The sequence below is a fragment of the Bombina bombina genome, chromosome 6 (genome assembly GCF_027579735.1).
Source record: "Bombina bombina isolate aBomBom1 chromosome 6, aBomBom1.pri, whole genome shotgun sequence".
Lineage (NCBI taxonomy): Eukaryota > Metazoa > Chordata > Amphibia > Anura > Bombinatoridae > Bombina > Bombina bombina.
In genome coordinates this window covers 681,884,090-681,910,207 of record NC_069504.1, presented here as the reverse complement: position 1 = coordinate 681,910,207, position 26,118 = coordinate 681,884,090, and the positions used below count along the sequence as shown (strand labels likewise).

The window sequence follows — 26,118 nt, the reverse complement described above, 5'->3', positions numbered from 1 at the left end:
GTCTATAGCTATCCCCCCTCAGACCCAAAAACTCTTAGAATCCAACTTTGACTTCAAATGGATGAAATATACATTCAAATATTTAGGAATACACCTACCACCACAAACTCACCTACTTTATAAATTCAACTACATTCCTCTTTTCAAGCATATTAGACGAGACCTACTGAAATGGAGGAGCTATAATAATAATAATAATAATATTCTCCTGGCAGGGTAGACTTGCAGCCGTCAAAATGACTATTTATCCACGAATCCTATATCTTTTTAGAACACTCCCTATTAAGGTCATCAAACCAGACAGAGAAATTGCAGGACTGAGCTGCTGTCCTTCATTGGGGGGAGCAGGTCGGCGAGGGTGGCGAAATCCTTGATAAATAGACACAGATCACTGGGAGGTTTGGGAGACCCAAATTTAATAGAATACTATAGAGCGGCCAGAATAGCACAAGATAAAATGCTCCTTCAGAGGTCAACAGATGCACTGTGGCCGGAAATAGAGGCGAGGATGGGAGGCCGGAGCGCTCCAGACTCAATCTTTTGGGACAATAGATCATCACAATCCGCTAGGTCCCCCCTCCCTAACACCTTACACGTTAGAACTCACCCTGCACACATGGTCAAGAGTGGTGGTGGGGGGAGCTCTGATACTGAAGCCCTCCCTTCTCAACCCAATCCGGTATCTTGTGCCTAGTGAGATGTGGTCACAGATTGGGAAGTGGGAAAATAAGGGACTCTACAGGGTCGCTGATATAATGGGAAACTGTTTTCCTTCTGTCAATTACAAGAGAGAATAGAAACATTAAAATTACATTGATATTTATACCTTCAGCTTAGCTCCTTGGTGAGATCATTTCTCAGAGGAACCCAAAGGGGAACCCCTACTGTTCTCAACGCTGCTTGGAGGTAGTCCTCCAATGCTCTAAACACTCAATATCAAACTATATTTGACAATCCAATCCGGCCCACACAAGACAAAATCCTCTGTGATGTTGGCCTGGGAAAGAGACCTAGACATAACTAAAGCCTAGAAGACTGGGAACTAACGTTCCACAATCCGCGGATAAAGGCCTACTAATACAGATTTAAAGGAGAAATGGTATGAAAACACTTTTCAGATGGTACTTGACACCGGTGAGAACCGCACATATGCACCCACAGGGCAGCAATCTATGTTTCCGAGGATGTGGAGAGATAGGCTCTTACCGACATATGTGGTGGGAGATTGCACATGGGTCAATGCAATCTGGAAGCGTCTGGCCTCCTTTGTGGCCAACTGATAGGAGATTACACTAACTATACAGCAGGCTCTTCTACATGACCACAATACCACACTTAAACAGACACCTTAACACCTTCCTCAGCATTCTTTACACAGTCACGAGAACCTGTATTGCAAAACATTGGAAGACAAGGGTCCCTACATGGACTGAGATATACAACAAGGTACAACACACATACAATATGTATGAACTGGCATCTGGGATTTTAAACAATAGAGACACATTTCACTGGATTTGGTACTACTGGATAGGCAAGGGAGATTCAGGTTAGGGTTTACTCCATCAGAGCTCTTCACTGGCTTCAGCCGGGTATTGCGAATCTTGATACTGAAAAGCGAATTTTATTATATTCTTTATGTTGTCACTATTATCCCAGTTGTTCCCCCCCCCCCCTCACAGAACTGTGTGGAATCGCTGGTTTCATGAATCTACCGTTGTTTGAAGGGATATGTTTTCCCCTTCTCTCCTCTTTATATACTGAACCAAAGCTGGTGATAACACACATCCAATATCGCATCACTTTTGCAGAGAATTGTTGTTAAGTTTTTGAATATTTGAGTTTTACAAGTTCAATGTATGTTTATCTTGCAATTTTGATTCCCACAATCTATTTCGTTTGAACATATAACTTGCAGATTTTGATGTAAAAGGGTATTATAAACTATGTGAAAAACCTTAATAAAAATGATTTAAACATAAATGTCTTGGTCGGTCACACGAGCCGCTGCTCAGCCCCGAATCTGGTTCTCGTTTTAATTTCCTTATACTTTTCTTTTTTTAATGCTTTCTTTGGGATATTTTCTTTTCCTGGTGTCCTCTCACTTTCTATCCTCTTCCTTCTTCTAAGTAGATTTTCTGCCTTCCTTGTACCAGCCTTTTTTGCTGACCGTATTACATCAACCTTAGCCCCTTTTCAGAGGTATCCCTTACTACCTATGAGACTCGCTCTAACCCTGTCACCCTGAAGCTCTAAAATCTCTAGCTCAATATTAGTCTCTTTATCCTCGCATTGGCTTAGGAAGGCCCCGATGCTTCTCCCAGTCCCACATAGAGAATATCTCTAGCCCGATGGCTGTTAGCCCCTCCCCCGGGCTTTTCACATAGGGGTGATAGAACCTCCTCCCCAGAGGTAAAATTGGGTTTATAGAACCCCTCCTTCCCCCATGGTTTCAAGAGGGGCATCAGAGCTTCGATTGTGGCAGATTTTTGAAATTGTTTATTTTATTTTTGAAATTATTCTGTAGGCGCTTTTAAAAATGCAAAAATATAAAGCCTCCTGTCTTGCCAAAAAATTCAGATTATTATAGCCTATGGTGACTAAATAATCTTGATTTTTTTTAAAGACAGAAGGCGAATATTTCCCCCCCCACACACACACACTTCTGTCACCTCCCATTATGCATTAATAAAGTTTTTTTGTTTTTATGGAATTTTCATCCAATTTAGGTTATTGCTGTTGATTTTCTTTTTCTGTGGAATTTGTTGTTACTTTTCGTTTTTTCTATTTCAATGATTTTGCTGAATTTTTTCCCTCAGTTATCTACAGACCATGTCATCTGTTATTTTGAGCAAGCTGCCTACCATAACAATATAGAGCAGTGCACAATTTTCCTGGATGTAGAGAACTTACCATCTCCATGCTCCCAGTCAAATATGCTAGTGCCGGGCAGAAGGAAAGGAGAAGAAAACATTTTTAAACATTCTCGTTATGTCACTGTCCAGCTTAATGCAGTACACACTCAAAGCCAGGGGCGGGAACTACTGGTGGTGGCAGAAGTCGCAACTGCGACTGGGCCGGGCAGGTCCAACCCTCAGGGGGGGCCCCCCAGCTTCAGCACAGCAAACTTTTTTTTTCTTTCAACTTTAATTTTTTTTCCCCCTTTTTTTCCAGCGGCTGCGCCCCCCCCCAACAGTTTTAAATCTGAGCATTGCCGTGGGTTACCATGGCAACCGCTCTGAAACATTTGCTCATTTTGCTGCACTGCTATTACACGTTCGCGCACTGCCACTCTGAGCAGACCTCTGCATTGGACTGGTGAGAGAGGAGAGAGACCTGCTCACTTTCTTGGCTGGAAGAGGTATGGTGAGGGCATTTAGTTTGGCAGAAATGTTTGTCATCCATGATCTGTATCTAATGGGGTCCCACATGAACACACAATCCTACACGAGTGGCCCTAGCGGATCCTAAAGAGTGTATCGCTGCCACATGGATCTCTCAGACGACCCACACAGGTACAGTGAGTACATTTATGTGTGAGATGGTGGTCTTGTCGCCCCAGTAATTACCCCTGGCAATTGACATGCATGCTGGCCAGGCTGGGCCCTAATCCACTGGCTGCTGCTGCGGAACTTCTTGTACTTAAAGGAAGTTTCTCCCGCGAGGCAGCAGTGAGGGAAGTGGGGCACTGGGCAGTGGGAAAGCATGGGACTCGGAGCCTATATTAGGTAAGATGTGTGAAAACTCAACCAACACTGTTGTGGGATGAGGCGAACTTCCTCAGCCCATCTTAACTACTGAGTAAGTGGGCAGCTGATCCCTCAACAACTTTACTTCACACTCTTTCCCTAGCAACGTATATATCATGTGGTTGCCTAGTAGAAACAGTAACAGCGGTCGCTAGAGCAGGTAAGGCCTGCATTGGCCATATTATATTATCTAAAGTTTTGCAATATGTATATATGTGTGGTATATACACTAATACACAGTACACTGACTGTGGTGCATGTGATTTACCGAGTTCTACTGTCTCTCTGCCATTTATTGTGTGTGTTGTTGCATACTATTAGTTACTTGAGTGGACATTCTAAAAAATGTTTGTCACTTAAAGGGACACTGTAACCAAAATTTTTCTTTCATGATTCAGATTGAGTATGATTTGAGCAATTTTAAGCAACTTTCTAATTTACTCCTATTTTCAATTTTTCTTTGTTCTCTTGCTATCATTATTTGAAAAGGATAGGCATCTAAGCTTTTTCTTGGTTTCAGCACTCTGGACAGCACTTTTTTATTGGTGGATGAATTTATCCACCAATCAGCAAGGACAACCCAGGTTGTTCACCAAAAAATGGGCCAGCATCTAAACTTACATTCTTGCATTTCAAATAAAGATACCAAGAGAATGAAGAAAATTTGATAATAGGAGTAAATTAGAAAGTTGCTTAAAATTTCATGCTCAATCTGAATCACGAAAGAAAAATTTTGGTTACAGTGTCCCTTTAAGTGTCCCTTCTGTAGCTCAGTGAGGCAGCTCCACAGGACCGTATGCGGACTGGGGGTTTGTCTTACTCTGAGTTGTTGTGAGTTTAGTTCACTTTATTTAATTCACTTTATCATATTGTAATGGGAAACTGAGTCATTTTATGTTGTTAATATTAAGTACCTAACTTTATTGTACTCTGTATGAGTTGTTATATAGTGTGTGTAGTGTGTAGTGTGTGTGTGTGTAATGTAGTGTAGTGTGTGTAGTGTAGCTGGGGATCTGACATGGGCCTGACGTCCGAGCTAAAGCTTATCTAAATTATCCAAAAGCTAATAAGATAAAATATAATGCTCAAAAAGAGTGATTTTAATTTTTTCTCCATGCCACTAGTTTTTAATCAGGTACTATGTGTTTGCTTCTCCAGTGGCTCATTTATAAATACTATTTGCTTTGAATACATAATTACTTAGCATTTATTTTCTCCTTTAAGAACATTATGGTATTGGTTGAGGTAGTAATTGCAACGGTTAATATACTGTATATGTTTGTAAGCAGCAAAGTCAGATATATATACATACATACTCTGTGTGTGTGTGTGTGTGTGTATATACAGCATAGGTCAGCTATTATATATATCTGTGTGTATACAGCACACACAAAAATGTTTTTTTTTCTGTGTTAACTGTTGGGGGGGGGGGGGGAATGTATTAAATTCACTTTTTTTGGGGGGGGGGGGGGTGCGGGGCCCTGCTTGGATTCTTGCACCTGGGCCCTATGGTTTCTAGTTACGCCTTCTGCTCAAAGCGCTATAGGTTGAAGGGTCGGTGGCAACATTAAATATACTTAGTCAATTTAACCCCCACATATGCTGAAGTAAAAAAAAAAGCTCAATTATATCTTTTTTTTCCTTTAGGGGAAAATAAGTCAAGGACTGTATATACAGTATAACAAAGATAATATCCCATGTTTTTTTCTACCTGGATGATAGAAAAATATTTTCTAAAGTTAAAGCCTTTTTATTAATGCTCAAGTCCCAAAGTAGTAAGCAGCTTGCAAAGCATTCAAATTGGACCTCTGTCTGCAATGGTTTGTGAGATTACAATAACACTATTTTATATTGCCTGTTTAAATAAGATATATACACTACATGCAGACATGCCATGGGCGACTTAAGTTTTTTGCGGGCTGATAAGTTTTGTGATTTACTGGCCCGATGGGCGAGGGGAGTTTTTGGGTATTTCATAGGACCCTCGTTTATATATTGTATTATTTTAAAACCATAAGTATATTTTATCAATGCTCTGGTATTATTACTAACTCCATTATAGTATATATCTATTAAATTACATTTGGTTTTGGTAATATTTAATGGTACCTTGACATATATACCAAAGGAAAGATTAATAAACGTAAGCTATAATGTTTATTTAAAAAAAAAAAAATACAATCTTATCTAGTTTACCAACACAAACATTTCACTAGTTTGAACTTACAAGTTCTTGAATCCACCAGTAGCAAAAAGAGACTAAGGAACAGCTTATATGTTTGTAGCAAGCGGTCTTATAATAGGTTAGCTACAATGCATTCGGAAATCCCATTAAAAGTATAAGCAGCCACAATGTCCGGGTTACTCTACAAGAGCTCTTGTGACCATTTGTAGCAAGTGACCTGTGATAGCTGATGATTCTGTACTTGTAACTAGTGCTGGTAAAAATCTCTTGCTACAGGTAGCTAACATTGTGAAATCTAGCCCTAATTGTCATCAAGCGTAGCCACATGGGAAATAGGGACATATAGGGCTAGTAATATAGATTAGAGAGGCCCCATTGTGCAGTACGGAAATAAAAGCACTTTTTTCTTGCAAGGTTTTCACTGTTACTACAATGATTCACCTGACACAATTAATATATTTTTTTGTTAAGAGAGAGGGGCTCGTCTAACTGGAAAAATACATTTTTTAGGGGTTCTAAAACGTACAATATTTTTTTCCCATTGTGCATATAATGTACTATTACCAACCAAATCCCTGCAACACAATTTAAAAGAGCAAGTGATTCTCTTTCAAATGAGGGGTTTTGGGAGTTTTGCACTGCTATGGGAGCTAAGATCAAGGGGTTAGAAAAACCTCCCCCATCCAGCTCCCTTGAAGCTACCAGTGAATCCTGGCTCAGTCCCTTTGTGATGTCACCACATGCGTAAGCCTGGGAGTGCTACTCACTGGGCCCAACAATCCCCAGCCTGAAGTTTGGGGGATCGCCGTGAACAGCATTTGATCGGCGACCCCACTGCATGATGAGAAGGACTCATCATGCGGCCTACAGAAAAACAGAACAACGCTCCTGGCTCTACTGAGCGTGTCTGTTTTCTTTTTCTAAGCGCATCTGGGCACACTGTCTAATCACAGCCGGCCGATCGCGCTATAAACGCAATGTAGCTCGCTACTGCTACCAGACCAGAGCAGGGAGCGAGCTACATTGAGTTTAATAGCGCGATCGGGCGCGCTGTGGACTAGACAGCGTGCCTGCGATGCGTTTTGGAGAAGAAACAGACCCGCTCAGTAGAGCCAGGAGCAGCGTTTCTGTTTTCTTTGCGAGATATCTTATTTAACTCTTCACTTTAAAAGATCTGGAGTTCAGCTAATGTTATATAATTCTGCACTATGTGCAGAATTATATAACATAATTTACTAGGTTTACTGAGCCCTTTAAGAGGTAAATATTTAGATCCTGTACAGTATTGTAAACAGAATTTGTTACAGAAGATGCAAAATTCCAGATTTAAATTAAAAGAACAATAATAAGGAAGTTAAGGTGTACAAAGAAAATGCTCTAATCTGTGTCAGAGGATTTCAATTTTTGCACTATTGCTGGCATTTAACTGTGTTAATCCTCTGCAAAAGAAGTTAAAAACACATAGTTAAAGTAAGCTCCAGGGCAAGCAATGCACTAGTGAGACCCAGCTACACAATCTGGTGAGCCAATGACAAGAGGCATATGTACAAAGCCACCAATCACCAGCTAGCTACCAGTAGTTTATTGCTGATCCCTTATCTAAAGTATGCTTTTCAACATAGGATACCATGAGAAAAAAGTAAATTTGATAACATTTTTAAATTCTCTTAAAATTGTATTCTATGTCTGAACCATAAAAGTTTAAAGGGACAGTGTACTGTAAATAGTTTCTCCCTTAATATGTGCCCAATTTACTTGTTATACCAGTTGCAGGGTACAAATGTATGTGAATTTTATTTTTTTAGGTTTATTTTTGTATATGACATAGCTGTGTTTTTTGTTCTTTGAAACCCACAACCCATTAAAATGGGTTGAGCTTACAGGGAAATGTATTTTTCTATACACACACATGCTTCTTTGTATGATCTCTCTCTGTATACCAAAGCCCAATACTTAGGGGCCAGTTATTAAAATTGTGTAGGTCTAGACGTGGTTTTTCACGCCAACACTCACAGGGGAAGCCCTCATGTAATTCTATTAAAAAAAAAGGGTCTGTCCCTGCGAGTGGGAGATGTCTGCCATAGAAGTAATGAGCTCTCTACTAGGTAAAAGTTTGCAATGGAGGACGAAGTACACAGGGAGAAACCGGTGTGTTTTTAAACTTGAATATTATGTCTAATACAAAACAAGTTACGCTGTTTATAGTGCACTGTACCGTAACTTCACTGCCCTTTCCAAGTAATTAGCATTTCATTATTTTGATAAAAGCTCATCACCTTTTTAAATGGAGGGAAAAAAAATAGTGAGAACTTTAGTGCAATGTTTTTTTTCAGTATTAAGCTGGGGTTTGAGAGAAAAATTTCATATACGCCCATGTTCAGCCCGTTTTACGAAAAAAACAACAATTACAAATTAGCATTTTGTACTTTTAAGTACAAATTTTTTGCTTTTTTGCACAATCCAGTGTACTTAAATTACGATTTATGTTGTGGATACTTAATATGATTTATTCCTGTGTAATTTTCATACACATTTCTAATTTTTTATAAAATATTATTTTTAGAGAACAATTTTGTTACGATTCTGATGCAGCTTAACAATACAAACTTGTCCTGCATATTTCTATGTGAATGGCTAAAATTATTCATTTTGTGTGATTTTTAAATTACATACTACAAAAGTGCACAATGAAACACGTATCTCCTTTCATACGAAAAAGCCATATACGCACCTTAGTGAAGGTATCCTGTTTTTAGGGTAAAAAGTAACTTTATAGAATTCTATCAGGGAAATAGAAGACTAGTAAGCTTTCTTATAGAATCTCACCAGCCCAGAGCCTTTTTTTTTGAATCGGTCCCCAATTGAAAATTAACATTTTATTACTTACCTCTCCTAACAAGAAGTGCTGGTTGCGTTTACACAGTTTTTCTATAGACAATACTTTAAAGGGATAATCTAGTCCAAATTAAACTTTCATAATTCAATATAGGGCATGCAAACAACTTTCCAATGTAACTTTAACATCAAATTAGCTTTGTTCTCTAAGTATTATTTGTTGAAAGCTAAACCTAGGTAGGTTAATTTGCTAATCTCCAAGCCCTTTAAGGTCACCTCTTATCGAACTGCATTTTGACAGTTTTTCACAGCTAGATAGCTCTAGTTTGTGTGTTCCATATAGATAACTGCAGAGGTTCAGCTAGAAGGTAAACAGAGGTAAAAAGTATATTAATATGTTGGTTATCTTTTTAAACAATACAAATTCTGGAGTAGACTGTCACTTTAAAAAATAGTTTGCATAAAAATTGCTGGCAAGTACTTTAAAATAATTTTCAAAAATAAGCAAAATGAATTAAATAGCTAAGTTGCCTGGAGCAGCCAACTCCCCCACCCCTATCAGTGTTTAGACAAAGGCATTGTATTTCAACGGAGTTCACAGCTTCTAGGCTTGCTCCAGCAGAGAATCCCTTTGCACTTTTGCATTCTACCAAAAAACAACTATATATATATATATATATACAGCTATAGAAGGAAATGTGTGTGGGGAGTTAGAGCTTTACAATTCATAAACTAAAAATAAAGGGTTAATGGTGAGGCACTGCAGTATAAATTTGCAGATAACGTAATTAAAGTACAAATTATATTTTGTCTCTATCCCAACTTGCTTTATGTCCCTTTAAGTGTGCAAACAATATGCTGGAGCCCAATAAATGATAAAAATAAATCATGGTAACTAGAAAGCCCAATGAAACATTGTATATTACAATCTCAGTGTTTAATGTCCTTTTAAAAAACGTACAGACAACACAAAAGAATATAATTTTTTGATGGGGACAATTTTTATTGAGGTTTGAAACCAATGCTACATAACATGGCTTTGTTTTCCTTTCTACAAACATATTCAGCACATTTGAAGTGGCAACTTAACTGAAATCATAATAATTACAAAAATAACCATAATCTGTACTTGCTTTAAATTACTACAGAAATACAACATGGTATCCACGTGCAATCACTCTTAGGCACTTCAATTCTTGTCCCTGCACTTAGGAGGAAATAACGTCTGTTATACTTATTGGAGCATTATTCTGACTTCTCTTTGGAGGAATGAAGGAAATCAGTTAAAATCTCCAGTAAATATTTTAAATATTAAAACAAAAGTCAAATGTTTCTTAGTTTACAATTTGCATTTTGTTTGCATTTAAAGTGACACAATCTCTATCAGGAAGCTAAAAATATAAATTACAAGCAGATTGCAGATTTCAGTGTTTTGGAACAGAAGTAAATATCCTTAGTCCGTGCATTGATTTGATCTCTTCTTGTAGTGCCTAGAAGAAAAACAAACACAATGTAAAACTGAAAAGTCATTAAGGGAGGCATGTAGTGCGTTATATCCAAGCAATAGTGCAATGAGAAAGCTCTAACCATGGGCCTGATTCTTCCTATATGAAGCCTCTGTAGCAGTACAATATGCCTCAGACAATTATTACCTTGAGTAGTAACTCCATAAGGGGAGTTTTTATCATTTTCTTTATTTGAACAAAATATAATACTCAATAGACTAAGTTGATTTCTCTCCATGCTGATGAGTTTTTAAAATCGGGCACTATATGTTTACCTAGTGCAGAGGGAATTAAACACAGAACTGCAATATACTACATGGAGCTTGTAAGGTGAACCAATCTCCAGTACTGCATTTCTGCTTCTGAGCCTACCTAAGTATGCCTTTCAACAAAGAATACTAAAAGAACAAAGTAATTTGATAACAAATAAATGTTATGCACAATCTCAACCATACAGATTTAATTTTAACATTTGTGTCCTTTTAACTCTTTGTTAGATCTAACAATAAAATACCAAGTAAACCACTCATTTATTTAAGTGCAATTTATTTTAGCATAAGGCAGGTGCGCTCAACCTTGGCACTGCAGAGGTTTTTGGAACTACATTTCCCATGATGCTCAGACACTTTTAGCTGGCTGAGTATCATGGGAAATGTAGTTCCAAAACCTCTGGAGCGCCAAGATTGAGCACAACATATTGCTGCTATAGCTTATTGTTTGCTTGTTCAGAGTTTCCACTAGAAGGGTCATTTTCAAATACTTTTAACTCTGGTTTGCAACAGTGAATATATCTTTAAAAAGTAATAAATAAAAAAGTGGACAATTTCGAAGTAAATCAGTTTAGCATCTTTTAGGTGAATGTGCTGGGTTTCAAAATGTCTCATATGCCATAGAAATGATTAGTGCCCAAACAGCACAAAGACTCGTATGAATCAACATTATTAGTCATGAGGTGTCTTATCAAAAAGTTGATACTTTTTTAATTTCTGATATCCAAATTATTTTCAGCCAGGCTGTCATATTTTTCTGAACAATCTCATGCAAAGTACAAGACCGTTATATTTATTTCATACATGTCCAGCAGGTCATGCTGTCCAGGAATACAATAAGATTCTGCACAATTATTTTGCTTGTTTTTCTATTGAAGAGGTCTGGCTTATGATTATAGTTATGCTTCAGTCCAACTGCTTATTATATAAAAAAAAAAAAAATTATTCCAGTTGGACCTTATGGATTTAAAAGTGAATTTATATACTGTATTAGTAAAATGTTTAGGGCTTTTTTTTATTTATTTTTTATTTTTTTAACACCAAGGAAAGCATCTTAAAATATAAAACTTTTGAATTAGAAGATATAAAACATATTTTATGTCTGACATTATAAGAATGGTTTAAGCACAAACAAATCTCTAGGGTAGATTACTTACAATGGGAGCTCATTTGTGAACATATTTTAGCTGTGTAAGATGCACCTAATAACTAATATTTTATGTGCAGTCATTAGTAAATAGAATTCTGCCACAGAAATGACTAAAAGGCAGAGTACGTTATGGTACAGCTGCTGACTTGGAACAGAAGAGTTTTATATATTTACAGCTTGGTATAAGAACTTATACAGAAATGTTGTTAACTTTGAAATCAAGCAGTGTTTAAGGCTAAGAGTTGGACTACGTCATTTCTTTTGAATAAATTCTTTACTGTAGGGGTTTTTAGGGGCTTGTCATGCTTCAATCTTCTGGATGTCATGTTGACTGGTTTGGAGAGAAGTGAGTAATTGGGAATCTTTTCGATTAAGATCTCAAGGTAGTGTCTCTGGTTGCTGGTGCACAGCTAAATTGCAGGTATATATTTCAACAGGTGTTCCTCCCCAAATTTTGTAATGAGCTGGGCAGGTATGTTATGACGGTGTGCTCCATAGGGTCTTCCTACATAAAATCAAGGGCTGTGTCACCTCTGTCTGATACGTTGTGAAAGTTCTCTGTGAAGTGATAGACAGCGTTATATAGGTGGAATAAGGTGGAAAGCGCTATATGAGGGTGTTTGCTGCAGTCTTTCCTATTCAATGGCTTGCACTTATGCGCAAGTCATGTGAGTGTACAGCGCTCTGCAGTGGTGTGCAGTGGGTTCTTTAGTCTGCGCAACCCTGTATATGGAGGGGTTTTGAACTTGGTTAGTTATGTGTCTCTTGTCGCCACTCAGAGTCTCACCTTTGCTTGTGTCTCTTGTCTGAGCTCTTTTACCTCTCTGTGGTATTATTAAATTATTTAGTTGCTTTATTTTTATTTATTTATTTTTTGGGTGATTTGTGTATTTGCTTGTTGTGGGTTCTCCTGCGTTTTTATTGTTTCTTTCTCCTACTCTTTATTCAGATACCTCCTTCCCTCTTAGGTTGTTTTATCACCTTTGGCAGTGATGCTCAGGGGGAAAATGGTTGAGGCACTCTATTTGTTATCCCTGTCACTTTGTAGTAATGACAGGTGCAGCGGTGCTGGAAGTGAAAGCCACAATGGTGGCTAGCGCACTTCCGTGAAGGACCTCCTCCCCCATAGCGGCCCAGACAAGGTGACCTATGTGCAGAGCGGCAGTCCCCTCTGATGTGATCTCTCTAGGTAGGTGGCCGGAGATTAGCGATTAGCTCTCGGGATAATGTGGTGGTAGGGGGGAGGCTGTCAGTATTACCTGAGCTCCGATCGCGTGTGCCGCGTTGATGGTAGGCTCGCCTCTGAAGGGGTTGTAATGCCGCTTGTGACAGTCCCGATGTAGAGGATAATCTGCTGTTCCCGGAGGTTGCCCACTATAATCTGATGTGTGTTGTGCGTTAGCCTCTCGCCATTCACTGTAGGGCAAGTCAGCAGGTTCCGGTAGGTAGGAGAAGGAGATCCGGCTGATAGAATGCAGGGTAATTTCAGCCTGCTAATATTTTCCATCTTCTCCGGTATATGCAAGAGCTGCAACCATATCTGATAACCCCGGTTCTTCAGTGTCCTTTATATCCACATCTAGGTCAGTTTTTGTGGGATTTCATTAAGATATTTATATTTTAAAGGATTGCCAACACAGAGCTCCGGATTTACGCTGCACTCATGGCAGCAGCCGGCTCCGCCTCTTTTGAATAAATTCTTAGTTCAGATCTCCTTAACACATCGGTAACAAGGTACACAAGGATTGAACCCACACAAACTCTCATTGGCTAATGTCAATACATTCAATGGTTTAAGATGTAGCCATGACAAAAAAAGCTAATCTAACCCTAGTTCTTTTTTTTTTTATAATGCCCTCTTCAAATTTTACCTAGTAATTGTGAATCACTACTAAATCATGGAATATATCAAAGAAAATCTGTATTAAAGAACAACACGTTATATGCCACTCAAATCCTTCATTTGTTAATAGAATGCTTACATCATTAATCATTTGATGCTGTTGTACTGTCCGTTTTTCTTTGAAATCTACCGACTCTATGTGGATTTCGTACATTGCCCCACAGCCCCCTGGAATAGAAAAGCAAATGTTTTTTATGTACGTAGAGATGTATGAATTGATTAGGTCAAACAATGCTTAAAGGGGCAGGAAACCCCAAACAAGTTTATTTTATGATTCAGATTATATAAATTTAAACAACTTTCCAGTTTACTTCTAGTATCAATTTTGCTTAATTTCCTTGGTATCCTTTATTGAAAGAGCAGCAATACACTACCGGGAGCTAGATGAACACATCAGTAAGCCTATGGAAAAAAGGCATATATTTGCAGCCATTAATCAGCAGCTAGCTCACAGCTTCTGAGCGTACCCAGGTATTCTACAAAGGATACCAAGATAACAAGGCAAATTAGTTAACAGAAGTAAAGTTGCAAAACACTGCAGATATAGAAGTCGAGACTTCATTGATTTTGCAGATTTAGTTGGTAGAAACATAATCTTGATTAAATGGATCTCTAACAAAAATTCCTTCAATTGCGCAATTTAGAAACAATGTATAATCATCATAATATTAGAACAATGTGCTGCAGTGATTAATGTTGAAACTGCAGTAATAACTTTCTATAAAGGGACATTCCGTTCTAAATTTAAAAGCACATAGATGAATTACATCTTTAAATAGATATTTGCAGTATACACGTATTAGCAAAAATGCTTCTAGTAAAAGATATTACTGTTTTAGTGTTAACATTTTTCTCTGCATGTGCAGCATAGCTAGATATTCTCAATGCACCAGCATCTTAAATACTGCAGCTGCTCAGAGAGCCAGTGGGGCGTGTATCAAGTCAGCAAATAACAAATAGAGTCATTACCAGATTGTACAAGCACCTTAGTCTCTCTGAGCAAGTCCTGTGTTTAAAATGCTGGTGCACGGTGCATACTTAAATACACTTTTGAAACAGCTATAGCTTTTATTAGAAGCAATTTTGCGAATATGTGTATTTTATAAAAAAGCTCCTATTCAAATCTGAAATGCATCCATATGGATTACAATTTTGGCTGGAATCTCCCTTTAAGAAATTGGGCAATCTTATTCTCTGCAAACTCAGAAAAGTATCTTACACACTTTTTGTAATACTATGTATCCAATGCTTTGTTAAGAGGGGATTTTCCTCAACTTTCTGCTTAGAAGACTGATTAGTTAGTTAATAGTGGTTGACATGGGATGGTTTTTTTTTTTACATTTTATAAAATCAGTATACAGATTTAAATACTTTACAATATATTTATGCTTAAAATGTAAGTTTGTTTGATTTCAGTGCATATACACTGATTATTGGTATAAGAATGGTATTTAAAAACATGTATTCAACTATATTCTCCAAAACTGAGACCTGGAGTGAATACAAGGTGCAAAAAAAAGTTAGGGACAAGCATCCCCAGCAATCTAAACACTAGAATATTCATTAAAAGGGACAGGAAACCCCAAAAATGTAATTCACGATTCGTCTAGAACATACCATTTTAAATAACTTTTAAATTTACTTTTATTATCAAATATGCTTCATTATCTTGTTATTCTTTGCTGAGGGAACAGCATTGCATTACTGGCAGCTTACTGAACACATCTAGTTAGCCAACCAAAAGACAATTGTGTGCAGGCACCAATCACCAGCTATCCCCCACTAGTGTTTAATATGTGCATATTCATTTTCAACAAGGAATACCAACAGAACAAAGCACATTTGAAAATAGAAGTGATTTTAAAAGTGTATTAAAATTACATGTTCTGATTATTGCAAGTTTAATTTGGACTTTCCTATCCCTTTAAACACTTTTTAGACAAGGTGTAGTATATATGCAAAATAGCTTCCCAGTAGAGGAGATCATAAACACTGTAAAGGATTCAAAAAATGTCTGGGAAACGTAAATACAGAGGCCGAAAAATGTACGGCAAACTTAGAAGCCAGTCAAGTACTGAAGAGCCAGCTATTCATTTGAATAATCAAGGAAGAAATATTTTAGAATTTGTGTCTTCCTGGATACAAAGATTTGTAAAGTCTTATATTGTTATATGTTTTTCATTTAATACAGGAATGACTGGGATTAAGAAAACATTTCTCCAACCATCAGTTTCCTTGTCTAATGTGATAGATGATGGGCTGAATTACATGCATGCTTTTACAGGGTCCACATGAGTTCAAAATGTGTTTAAGCCTTTAGGAAGTAAACATAGCAGAAATTAATTTATCAACAAATAAACTGTCCTGTTTTTTAAAAAGCTATTCTATAGTACATAATATTGTTACCTGAAATATCAACCACTCTCACATTTGTGGCCTGTGGAAACTTATCCTTCAGAACTTGTGTTATTTTATTTTCTCCATCTGTCTTGGAAGCAAATGACCTGCTCAGGTTGTAGGAGAGAGAACTCTGTAGGGGTGAAATCAAAGAACTTGGTATACACCTCTTAAATATGAAATGATTACAACTGCTAATTTTAACAAAGCAAATAGAATTTGCTACATATGTAGCTGTATAGTGAATGCAACAGAACATTTATCTGTCTCTACAAGCATCTTGTAGGTCTACACTTTATTGCTCCTCTCTTATTAAATGCATCTGAATTGTAGACAGTAAGGGGTTTAGTAGTACTGCACAGTAACATATTGTGTATATCATGCAGACAACATATATTAAATGTATTCTGCTAATTTAGCAATTAATACAGTCTGTGTGTATTTCTTCACTTCTGGATTGTACATAATTATAGCTGTCAGTGAGCCTGATTTATACAACCTGCACAACTGCTGCAGCGTGTTATCATCATTATCCAATGTTTGCTTTATCAAGTGAAATATCAGGGACAACAAGTTAGAGTGCAGTTAAATAAACTATGTTTCATTCCACACATTACAGACAACACAATAAAACCAATTTAGCTGGTTCAGGTCCACTTTGATGAAAATTACAAGGTATACCACAAGGAAAATTATCCAGTAAAAAGGGAAAATATTAATGAAGAAGAAACTTCTACTATTATCTGCTTTTGACTGTTGGGCTTGTAATTAGAGATGGTTATCCAGCTAAAGGTAACATTTACAGTTAACACACTACAGCAGCAGGTTACACTAAGTAATGGCAAACTGCTTTGCTGCCCATTACCAATGAGAATCACATATACACAATTTTTAACATCCAAAAACAGTTTCAGATTAATATATCATCATTAGTATCATCCTCATTTTAGCTAAGAAAAATATTCACTCCATAATTTCATATCCCAATTGAGTGTTCATAAAATCCTCTGAAGTGGTTACTGAGCAAACTCAGTTTTCCACATTATGCAATTTAGTAGAGTATCTTTGTAAATAGGGCTGCTTGTTCTAGATTACAGCAATGTGTATCACTCTGCAATGACTATTGTAACTGAAAATCACACATAATTACGGAGTTTTTTTAAATTATTCATATCTTATCAATTTTAAGGTTTTTATTACATGTCCACGGTCATGTTAAACCTCATCACTGCCTACTGTCCAGTGTAATTTAAAAACATAGCATTTCGATATACAACTTATATAAGCAGCTGACTAATCTTATGGGCACACACACATTTAACTAGTACATCCTGATAATTTTTGCAGTATAGTTTGAATGATTGTCTGTGCTTGCGATATAACAGTGTATTTCATAACAATCGAATGTCTTATGCAAACATTGTTGACAATCGTATATTGCGCAGCTTCTACATAATTTGTCATTTTACGCAACCTCATCGTGCGACAACGACTAAGCTGCCCACTCACCCTAGATGTTCTTGAAACCAAATACCCAGTTGCAAACACAGTCCGAAAACTCATCATGTCCAGTGCAGTATCTCAATGTCAACACACATCAAGCATGCATCCACGTCGCTATCATATGACGTCACCAATCCGGCTTAGTATAGTAGTAGACTACGAAGTAGCCATTTTTTGTAATGGCATGACGGTATACTGTTACTAGTTAACTTACAATCTGCCTCTCTCATCCTTCAATGCATTTCTCTATCAAAATGTAAACGCCAAGTGCACTAAAACTTCATCAGCTATATAGATGGTTGCTTTGTAACACTGAAATAAGGCAGTTATGTAACAGGGGTGGGAGAGGCTGAGGGTCAAGTCTTCAGTCTATTCTTCGCTTTCTCGTGTTTGGCCAGCAGGGGGCGAAAAAATACCCTCAACAAGTAGAAAATATGGAAATACTGTCATTGATTTGTCACTACCAGTTAAAAAGACATAGAAGTGCAAAAAGAAAATGGTCTTATCTGTTAAAAGCATTTTATTATTGTGCTATTGATTGCACATAACAATCACCTAGATTACCTATTGTACATAACAATCACCTACACGTGTTTTAACGCTGAAAAAATTGCCATTTCAGCGTTAAAACAGCACCGCAGCCATTACAAGTCTTGTCAGTATAGATTAGCCTGTAACGCATTGTCAGTCCCACACACGTAAAAATTACGTTTTTTTCATGGGACTTCCATAGCGCTGCAATTACGAGTTTTGCGGTAAGGCTAAAAAGCTTGCTTTACAGCCTATACCAAAAAGATCCGTTTCGCAATCTAAAAACAGTAGTTATGAGTTTTACGCTACAAAACGGTAACATAAAACTCATAACTAAACTGCTACAAAGTACACTAACATCCATAAACTACCTATTAACCCCTAAACCGAAACCCTCCCGCAAATGCTTTATTAAACTTATTAACCCGTAATCTGCCGCTCCCGACATCACCGCCACTAATAACATTTATTAACCCCTATTCCACCGCTCCCCAACATCGTCGCCACTATAATAAAGTTATTAACCCCTAAACCGCCGCCCTCCCGCATTGCAAACACTATTTAAATATAATTAACCCCTAATCTGCCGTCCGCCCACACTATACTAAAATTATTAAGCCCTACACCGCCGCCACTATAATAAACCTATTAACCCCTAAACCGCAAGCCCCCCACATAGCAATAAACTAATTTAAACTAGTAACCCCTAAACTTAACGCCCCCCCCCTAACTTTATATTAAAATTACAATTTCCCTATCTTAAATTAAATTAAAACTTATCTGTCAAATTAAAAAAAAACTAAGTTTAAACTAACAATTAAACTGATATAGTGTCCAAAGAAATGTTGCACTCTAAGGTGTGGAAAAAGTGAAATATCCTTTATTATGTAGACAGCAACGTTTCGGGGCACCTGCCCCTTTGTTAAGCTAAAAACATAGTGCACATACAGACAATATATAGCAATACCAATAAAACGAGGGCCAATGAGAACACACATCATGGGCGCTGTTATAGAAATCACATGTGAACCAAGAAAACAACATATTAACCCTATATTTGCCCTTTTGGAGTGTCCCACAGGACCAAGATTAAAAACAATCTGAAAAAGGAAGCAAAATAGCACTGCCACTATACAAACATCACAATCTAGTATGGGAATATAATAAATTATTTAAATTAATTTAAATTTAATTTACATACAAATCTGTGAAAACCTATAGTATATACATAGAAAGTCTACAGGATTGGGTTAAGATCAAACTCCCGATTCATACCTTTGGGGTGTAATTAATCCAATTTCCATATCCTTTTGGCCTCTTTGTAAAGAAGGTCCCTCTGTCTATCTCCCCCCCTCTAGGCTTTCTCTTGGCTTGATCTAACACCATAAAGCGTAATTGGCTCACCTGGTGACCCATTTGTAAAAAATGGGCCAGTACTGGAAGATCTTTTGTCACTGAATTTCTGATGTTTGATTTATGTTGACCAATATGGTCCCTGACTCTTTGGGTAGTCTCACCTATATAAAAAATCCCCCAGGGACATTTGAGGGTATACACTACATACGATGAATTGCAGGTATAATAGATCTCTCCACCCTTGATAATACTATTACAATGAGGGCACCCTAGGCAGGGAAAGGTACCATTTTTGGGTTTACCAAAAAATGGAGATACTTTAGTATCAGAGTTATCCTTCTCTAAAGCAGTTGTTAACTCTGATGCTTAAGTATCTCCATTTTTGGTAAACGCAAAAATGGTACCTTTCCCTGCCTAGGGTGCCCTCATTGTAATAGTGTTATCAAGGGTGGAGAGATCTGTCATCCCTACTCAGGCTGTACATTTAAAATACCTGGTTATAATACCTGCAATTCATTGTATGTAGTGTATGCCCTCAATTGTCCCTGTGGGATTTTATATATAGGTGAGACTACCCAAAGAGTCAGTGACTGTATTGGTCAACATAAATCAAACATCAGAAATTCAGGGACAAAAGATCTTCCAGTATTGACCCATTTTTGTTACAAATGGGTAACCAGGTTAGCCAATTACGCTTATGGTGTTAGATCAAGCCAAGAGAAAGCCTAGGGGGGAGATAAACAGAGGGACCTTCTTTACAAAGAGGCCAAATGGATATGGAAATTGGATGTGTTATACCCTAAAGTTATGAATAAGGAGTTTGATCTTAATCCAATCATGTAGGCTTTCTATGTATATACTATAGGTTTTCACAGATTTGTATGTACATTTAAATTAATTTAAATAGTTTATTATATTCCCATACTAGATTGTGATGTTTGTATAGCGGCTGTGCTATTTTGCTTCCTTTTCATGTTTTTAATCTTGGTCCTCTGGGACTCTCTAAAAGGGCAAATATAGGGTTAACATGTTGTTTTTCTTGGATCACATGTGATTTCTATAACCCCGCCCATGATGTGTGTTCTCATTGGCCCTTGTTTTATTGGTATTACTATATATTGTCTGTATGTGCACTATGTTTTTAGCTTAACAAAGGGGCAGGTGCCCTGAAACGTTGCTGTCTACCTAATAAAGGATCTTTCACTTTTCCACACCTGAAAGTGCAACATTTCTTTGGACACTTGATTATTTGAAGCAAGGGGTTTTTGCTCTGATTGTGTTGCACCCACCTTGAAACCTGTTGGATTATTTAAGTTTGAATGTGTGCTGGTCCTACAACTTTGTTTAATAAAACTAATATAACTATTAAACTAAAATTAAACAAACTACCAATTAAATTAAACTAAAATACACATCACAAAAATCCTAACACTACTCTAAAAATTACAAACTATCTAATTACAAAAATAAAAAAACAATAAATTACAAAAATAACAAACAATAAATTTAAAAAAATAACAAACGAAATTATCCAAAATAAAAAAAGAATTACACCTAATCTAATAGCCCTATCAAAATAAAAAAGCAAACCCAAAATAAAAAAAACCCTAGCCTACAATAAACTACCAATAGTCCTTAAAAGAGTCTTTTGTAGGGCATTACCCTAAGTTAAACAGCTCTTTTACCTGTAAAAAAAAATACAAAGACCCCCCAACAGTAAAACCCACCACCCAACCAACCCCCCAAAATAAAAAACCTAACTCTATAAAAAAACCTAAGCTACCCATTGCCCTGAAAAGGGCATTTGTATGGGCACTGCCCTGAAAAGGGCATTTAGCTCTTTTGCTTTGCCCTGAAAAGGGCAGTTAGCTCTTTCATGAAAAGCCCAAACCCTAAACTAAAAAAAAAAAACACCTACATTTTTTTAAAAAAACCTAACACTAACCCCCGAAGATCCACTTACAGTTTTTGAAGTCCCGCTTGAAGATCTTCATCCAGACGGCAAAGTCCTCATTCAGGCGGTGAGAAGTCTTCATCCAGACGGCCTCTTCTATCTTTATCCAGGCGGCGAAGTCCTCATCCAGGCGGCGAGAAGTCTTCATCCAGGTGGCGAGAAGTCTTCATCCAGGTGGCCTCTTCTATCTTTGCTAACAAAGCACTGTTTATAACTATTATTATTTTCCAGCTACTTAATGCTTCTCTGCATGCTAATTCTTATAAGGCAATAAAGGATTTACCTAGTTGGGTGATGTCAGGAACAGGCTGAGGTGATCACCAGATAAGCAGACCCAGATGTCAGCACTCAGGGATAATCCAAAAGCAGTCAAAAGCAAGGCCAAAGCTCAATACCAGAGTATTCATCAGGAATCAATTCACAGCAGAAGGAGCAGGCAAAAGAGTAGTTAGAAGTTTGGTTCCAGTGGTCAGAAGGCAGCAGATCAGTCCTTATTTCAAGGTACAGACAAGGATAAGGTTTGGCGCTTAAACTAGTATGTAAGCAGGGGTCAAAACCAAAAAAGCAGTTTAGAAACAAAAACACCAGGACTTCCAAGAGAATAACCAAGCACCTCACTGGCATAAGCAGAGGCCTTTTAACACCTTTCCCATAGGTCTTGGTGCCAAAACCTTTGCAGGGTCACTTCCAGCATCCAGATATCACAGCTATGTTAATAAGAGAAGTCTGTAGCTCCTGTGCTCTAAACTTAGCATGCTCCTCCAAAATATTTACAGACACCAATATTTTGCTACATCTGTGACTACAATACTATCTATTCTTAATGATTCAATGTTCACACCTTATTTCCCCATAGCAATTATTATTTGTAAGCCAGGTATATTAAACTAATAAATAAACAATTTTGTTTATTAAATGTTAGGTTGAAAAGAAATGGTGTCACTGCAGATAATAACACTTGGGCAGTAATTTACTAGTTTATTCTCTCAATAAATAGCCCCCTTTCCAAATGATTAGTTACAATTGTAGGAACTGTTTCAGTTTTCTTCTATTACCAAATTTACTCTGCTTTCTTGTATACTTTGTTGAAAAGCATACCTAGGTAGGCTGAGCAGCAGAACTGCACTACTGGAAGCTAGCTGGTGATTGGTGGCTATGCACATATCTATGCCTCTTAGTTATTCAGCTAGATTAAGAGTTATGCGCACTATAGGGAAATTAAAGAATGCAACAAAAGCTGTGTTATTTAATAACCCTCTATAGCGCAGCCATTACAAGTTTTCAAATAGCCTGCTTGTGCGTGTGATATGGCTGCATTGAGCTCCATACTGCACACTGTCAGTATATTTATGAAAATCTTAGTAGTGCTCTCCAAATAATATATCAGCTTATGGCAGGGTTATAACACAATATTTAAATATATTTGCAAGAAAAGGAATATGAAATTATATTATATGCGCTTGAAAACTATTTTAAATATGCTATGTAAAGTTCATACACGCTTACCTTTAAAACAAACCTTATTTATAAATAGCCTTTAACATCCAAGCAATACAATTCTAGGCTGTGCTTATAAACAATAGGATAATATACATATATTCTGCTATTTAACTGCAATTTATCCTAATACAAAATTAACTTACAATATCAGAACTTGCACAGATGAGTTACTTAGCCAATCAGATATAGATTTAAAAAATATATAGGCTGTGACTACCAATTTAAAATACAATTTATTTCTCTAACTCTGCCAGACCCAGCAACAATGAATACTTATTTTAAATTGTTTTTGCATACAAACAGGCCAGTTAGGAACTATCTAAAACAATGACACACAGTTTAAAAGTACAACCTGCTCTTTAAATCTATTAACTGTAATTTAAACTGCAGTGACTTTAAAATATCACATGTAATTAGCAGCCCTTTTCTTATACTTTACCAAAATGATCAAAATCGATAATTCAGTTACCAGAAATTTCTTGTTTCATCTCAGAAGACAGATAAGTATTTTTTGCAATCAATGAGAAAGAGGTAGTCAGCTTGTTCAGAATGGTTTCAAAATGCCCAACAGCAGATCTCATCCAAAGTTAAAACAGCCTTCCCCTTTCTATCTCTCTCTTGCTTACTTATATATGTTTTCAATCATTGATGACATCATGTGGGTGGCACTACGGGAGCTGACCTTCCCATTGGTTACCTGGGAAGTCTAATCGGATTGGCCCTTGGAAATTTCATTTTTAACAGCCAGAAAGAACCTTCTGGCTGTAGTTCTCGCAACATAACACCAGGTGGCAGCAGACATGCAAACAAAACAAATTCACCTTTACATTTCTAAAACATTTTTAAGCAAGTTAATTATTTTCATAAAATGGTTATTTAATCAGATTACACTCTCTGCATTAATCATATATAACCCCAATTACAGATGGTTAATATTAGGTTATTTTTTTCTGATTATTCTGATACCAAATATGTTATATTATTAACATTTTATTATATTAAGGCAATTTAATACTGCTAATTATTAGCTTGAAATGCATTACAATTTTATCAGTATCCTGGCATTTATATATAAATAATAGCCTATTTTGAATTCAGTATTGTATTGTATTCCAACAAGAATATGCCATATTTTATGTTTCTAATAAGCCCAGGATGTATGAACCTTCTTCATGCAGATCTGAGATTATGTCTGAAAAATATAAACAATACAGAGGTTATTAAACATTTTTGACTGACTAAAACAGTTACCTCCCAAGCTTAGCAAATATCCATGTAATAATAGAGAATTAGACAATTTCCCAAATTTCTATATTTAATACATTCTGAGGCATGCATTCAAATAGAAAAAAAAAAGATTATTTGCTGTATGTTCAGTAGGTTTTCAGAGTCACACCTTAGCATTTGTCTGTGTTTTCTAAGGTCTTTACTGCCCCGCCCACATAGCATGGGGTCAATCCACGAGTAGTTGTAAAAGTCTTAATACAACATATTTTCTGTTTAGCTAGCAGTGCAGACGTGTATTTGATGTTTAGGGATAACTAACACCGATGTGCATAAAAGCTGTTTCCCTATGATTTTGACCAGTTCCAAGAGGGTATTTCAGACATCTCGTCTCCATACATTTTGTGTGGTGTCACCTATCTGACAATCTATCCTCTTAATTTGCCTTTTATGACTCATCCTGTCTCAAACTGTAAGTTGATTATAGCAAATTTGGTATGGGCCTCATGTTCACACTTTAGCTAGGAATGACTCTTTTAAAGTAATCCTTAAGAGTTTCCTGTGTAATTGAAAAAGTGGGGGAGAATTAAACCTGTTTGAAGTCAGTTCTTCTGAATGCAATGAGTTATTTTCTACTGATCAGTGAAATATCTGATCAAAGATACAAATTTATTAATCTTGAAATATATTATTAAAATATATATTTATTAACCTCACATATACCTTGACATAAATCCCCCTTCCAATTTTAAATAGATGTAGGACACATGTATTTAAATTGGCCTAAAGTCAATGGTATTTGGTGAGGATGTTGACCGTACACACCATAGACAGTCTTCTATGTAGAAAGTCTGTCATTTTTGAGCCTTCACGTTCATCAGCTGGTCATCTTTAAACTACAGTATGTCTTTAGTGCATTTGGGGATATGACACTTCATTCTCCCTCTATGACTTGTAGTTGGGATCTGGGATGACATGCCCGCAATTGATTGATATGGACCCATTTATCTATGAAACTTTCATTTTTGGGGATCCTTATTTTATAGGCCACTGGAGATATTTTGTCAGTAATGACAAAAGGACCTTTCCATGAGGGAAGAAATTTCTTCTCCCTAACCTGATCTCTTCCAAAGTTATAAAGATAAACTTTATCATTTATTTCATATTCCTTTTTGGACGTTTTGAGATCATAATAGGTTTTAGTGGCAGTTGCGGCTCTTTCTAAATTCCTTTGAGCAAATGCAAAGGCATATTGCAGGTGCTTTCTTAGTTTCTCCACATGTTTATGTGTATTGGCAGCGTTTATCAAGTTTTGGTCTGATGTACGGTACAGCAGATGCTGATGTAGAACCATTCTTCTACCAGTCATCAGTTCAAAAGGTGACATCTTGGTAGCACTACTTAGAGTTGCTCTTAATGCCATTAAGACTAGAGGTAGTTTTACATCCCAGTCTTTATTCGTTTCACTCACAAACTTTTTGAGGATTTTAACAATGGACTGGTTGTAATGCTCTACACCACCACTTGAGGCAGCTCTATAAGCAATATGGAGCTTTCTTTTAACCCCTAGTATCTTCCACATTTTGGTCATCACTTCGCTAGTGAAGTGGGTCCCCCGATCTGACTCGATTCTTTGGGGCAAACCAAATCTGGAAAATACATGGTTGATGAGCAACGCTGCACATGTTTCCGCACTATTGTTAGGTGCACTAATGCACTCTACCCATTTAGTGAACAGGCATGTCACAGTTAACATGTATTTGTTACCTCTTGATGATCTTGTTGCTGGACCAATAAAATCAATTTGTATATCTGACCATGGCATTACCATCCCCCTTTTCTGCAATGGCGCTCTATGCGTTGGTGCAGTGGGTTGGAACTGTGGGCAGATTAAACACCCTTGACAGTAGGTTTGAACATCTTTCAACATGTGTGGCCAAAAAGCGTAATCACATAATATTTCATACGTGAGTTTGGCACCACAATGACCAGATGTGGGAGTATCATGGGCATGTTGAAGCATTAGACCTCTGAACTTGGTGGGTACTACCCACTGC

The 26,118-nt window shown here is 37.1% G+C and overlaps 1 protein-coding gene across 2 annotated transcripts; it reads right to left on the bottom strand.

The window, feature by feature from the left end:
* Positions 1–9,748: 9,748 nt before the first annotated feature.
* Positions 9,749–17,644, bottom strand: BOLA3 (bolA family member 3). 2 transcript variants are annotated; one of them, XM_053716019.1, is made up of 5 exons: positions 17,503–17,623; positions 16,236–16,315; positions 16,003–16,134; positions 13,676–13,764; positions 9,749–10,259 (listed from the first exon to the last, which is right to left on the bottom strand). In XM_053716019.1, the coding sequence occupies exons 2-5, from the start codon at positions 16,270–16,272 to the stop codon at positions 10,194–10,196; spliced, it is 324 nt and encodes a 107-aa protein (XP_053571994.1). In that variant the 5' UTR covers positions 16,273–16,315; positions 17,503–17,623; the 3' UTR covers positions 9,749–10,193. The 2 variants fall into 2 exon arrangements, with proteins under 2 accessions (XP_053571994.1, XP_053571993.1); XM_053716018.1 differs by lacking the exon at positions 16,236–16,315 and having other exon boundaries at positions 16,003–16,126; positions 17,503–17,644.
* Positions 17,645–26,118: the final 8,474 nt, after the last annotated feature.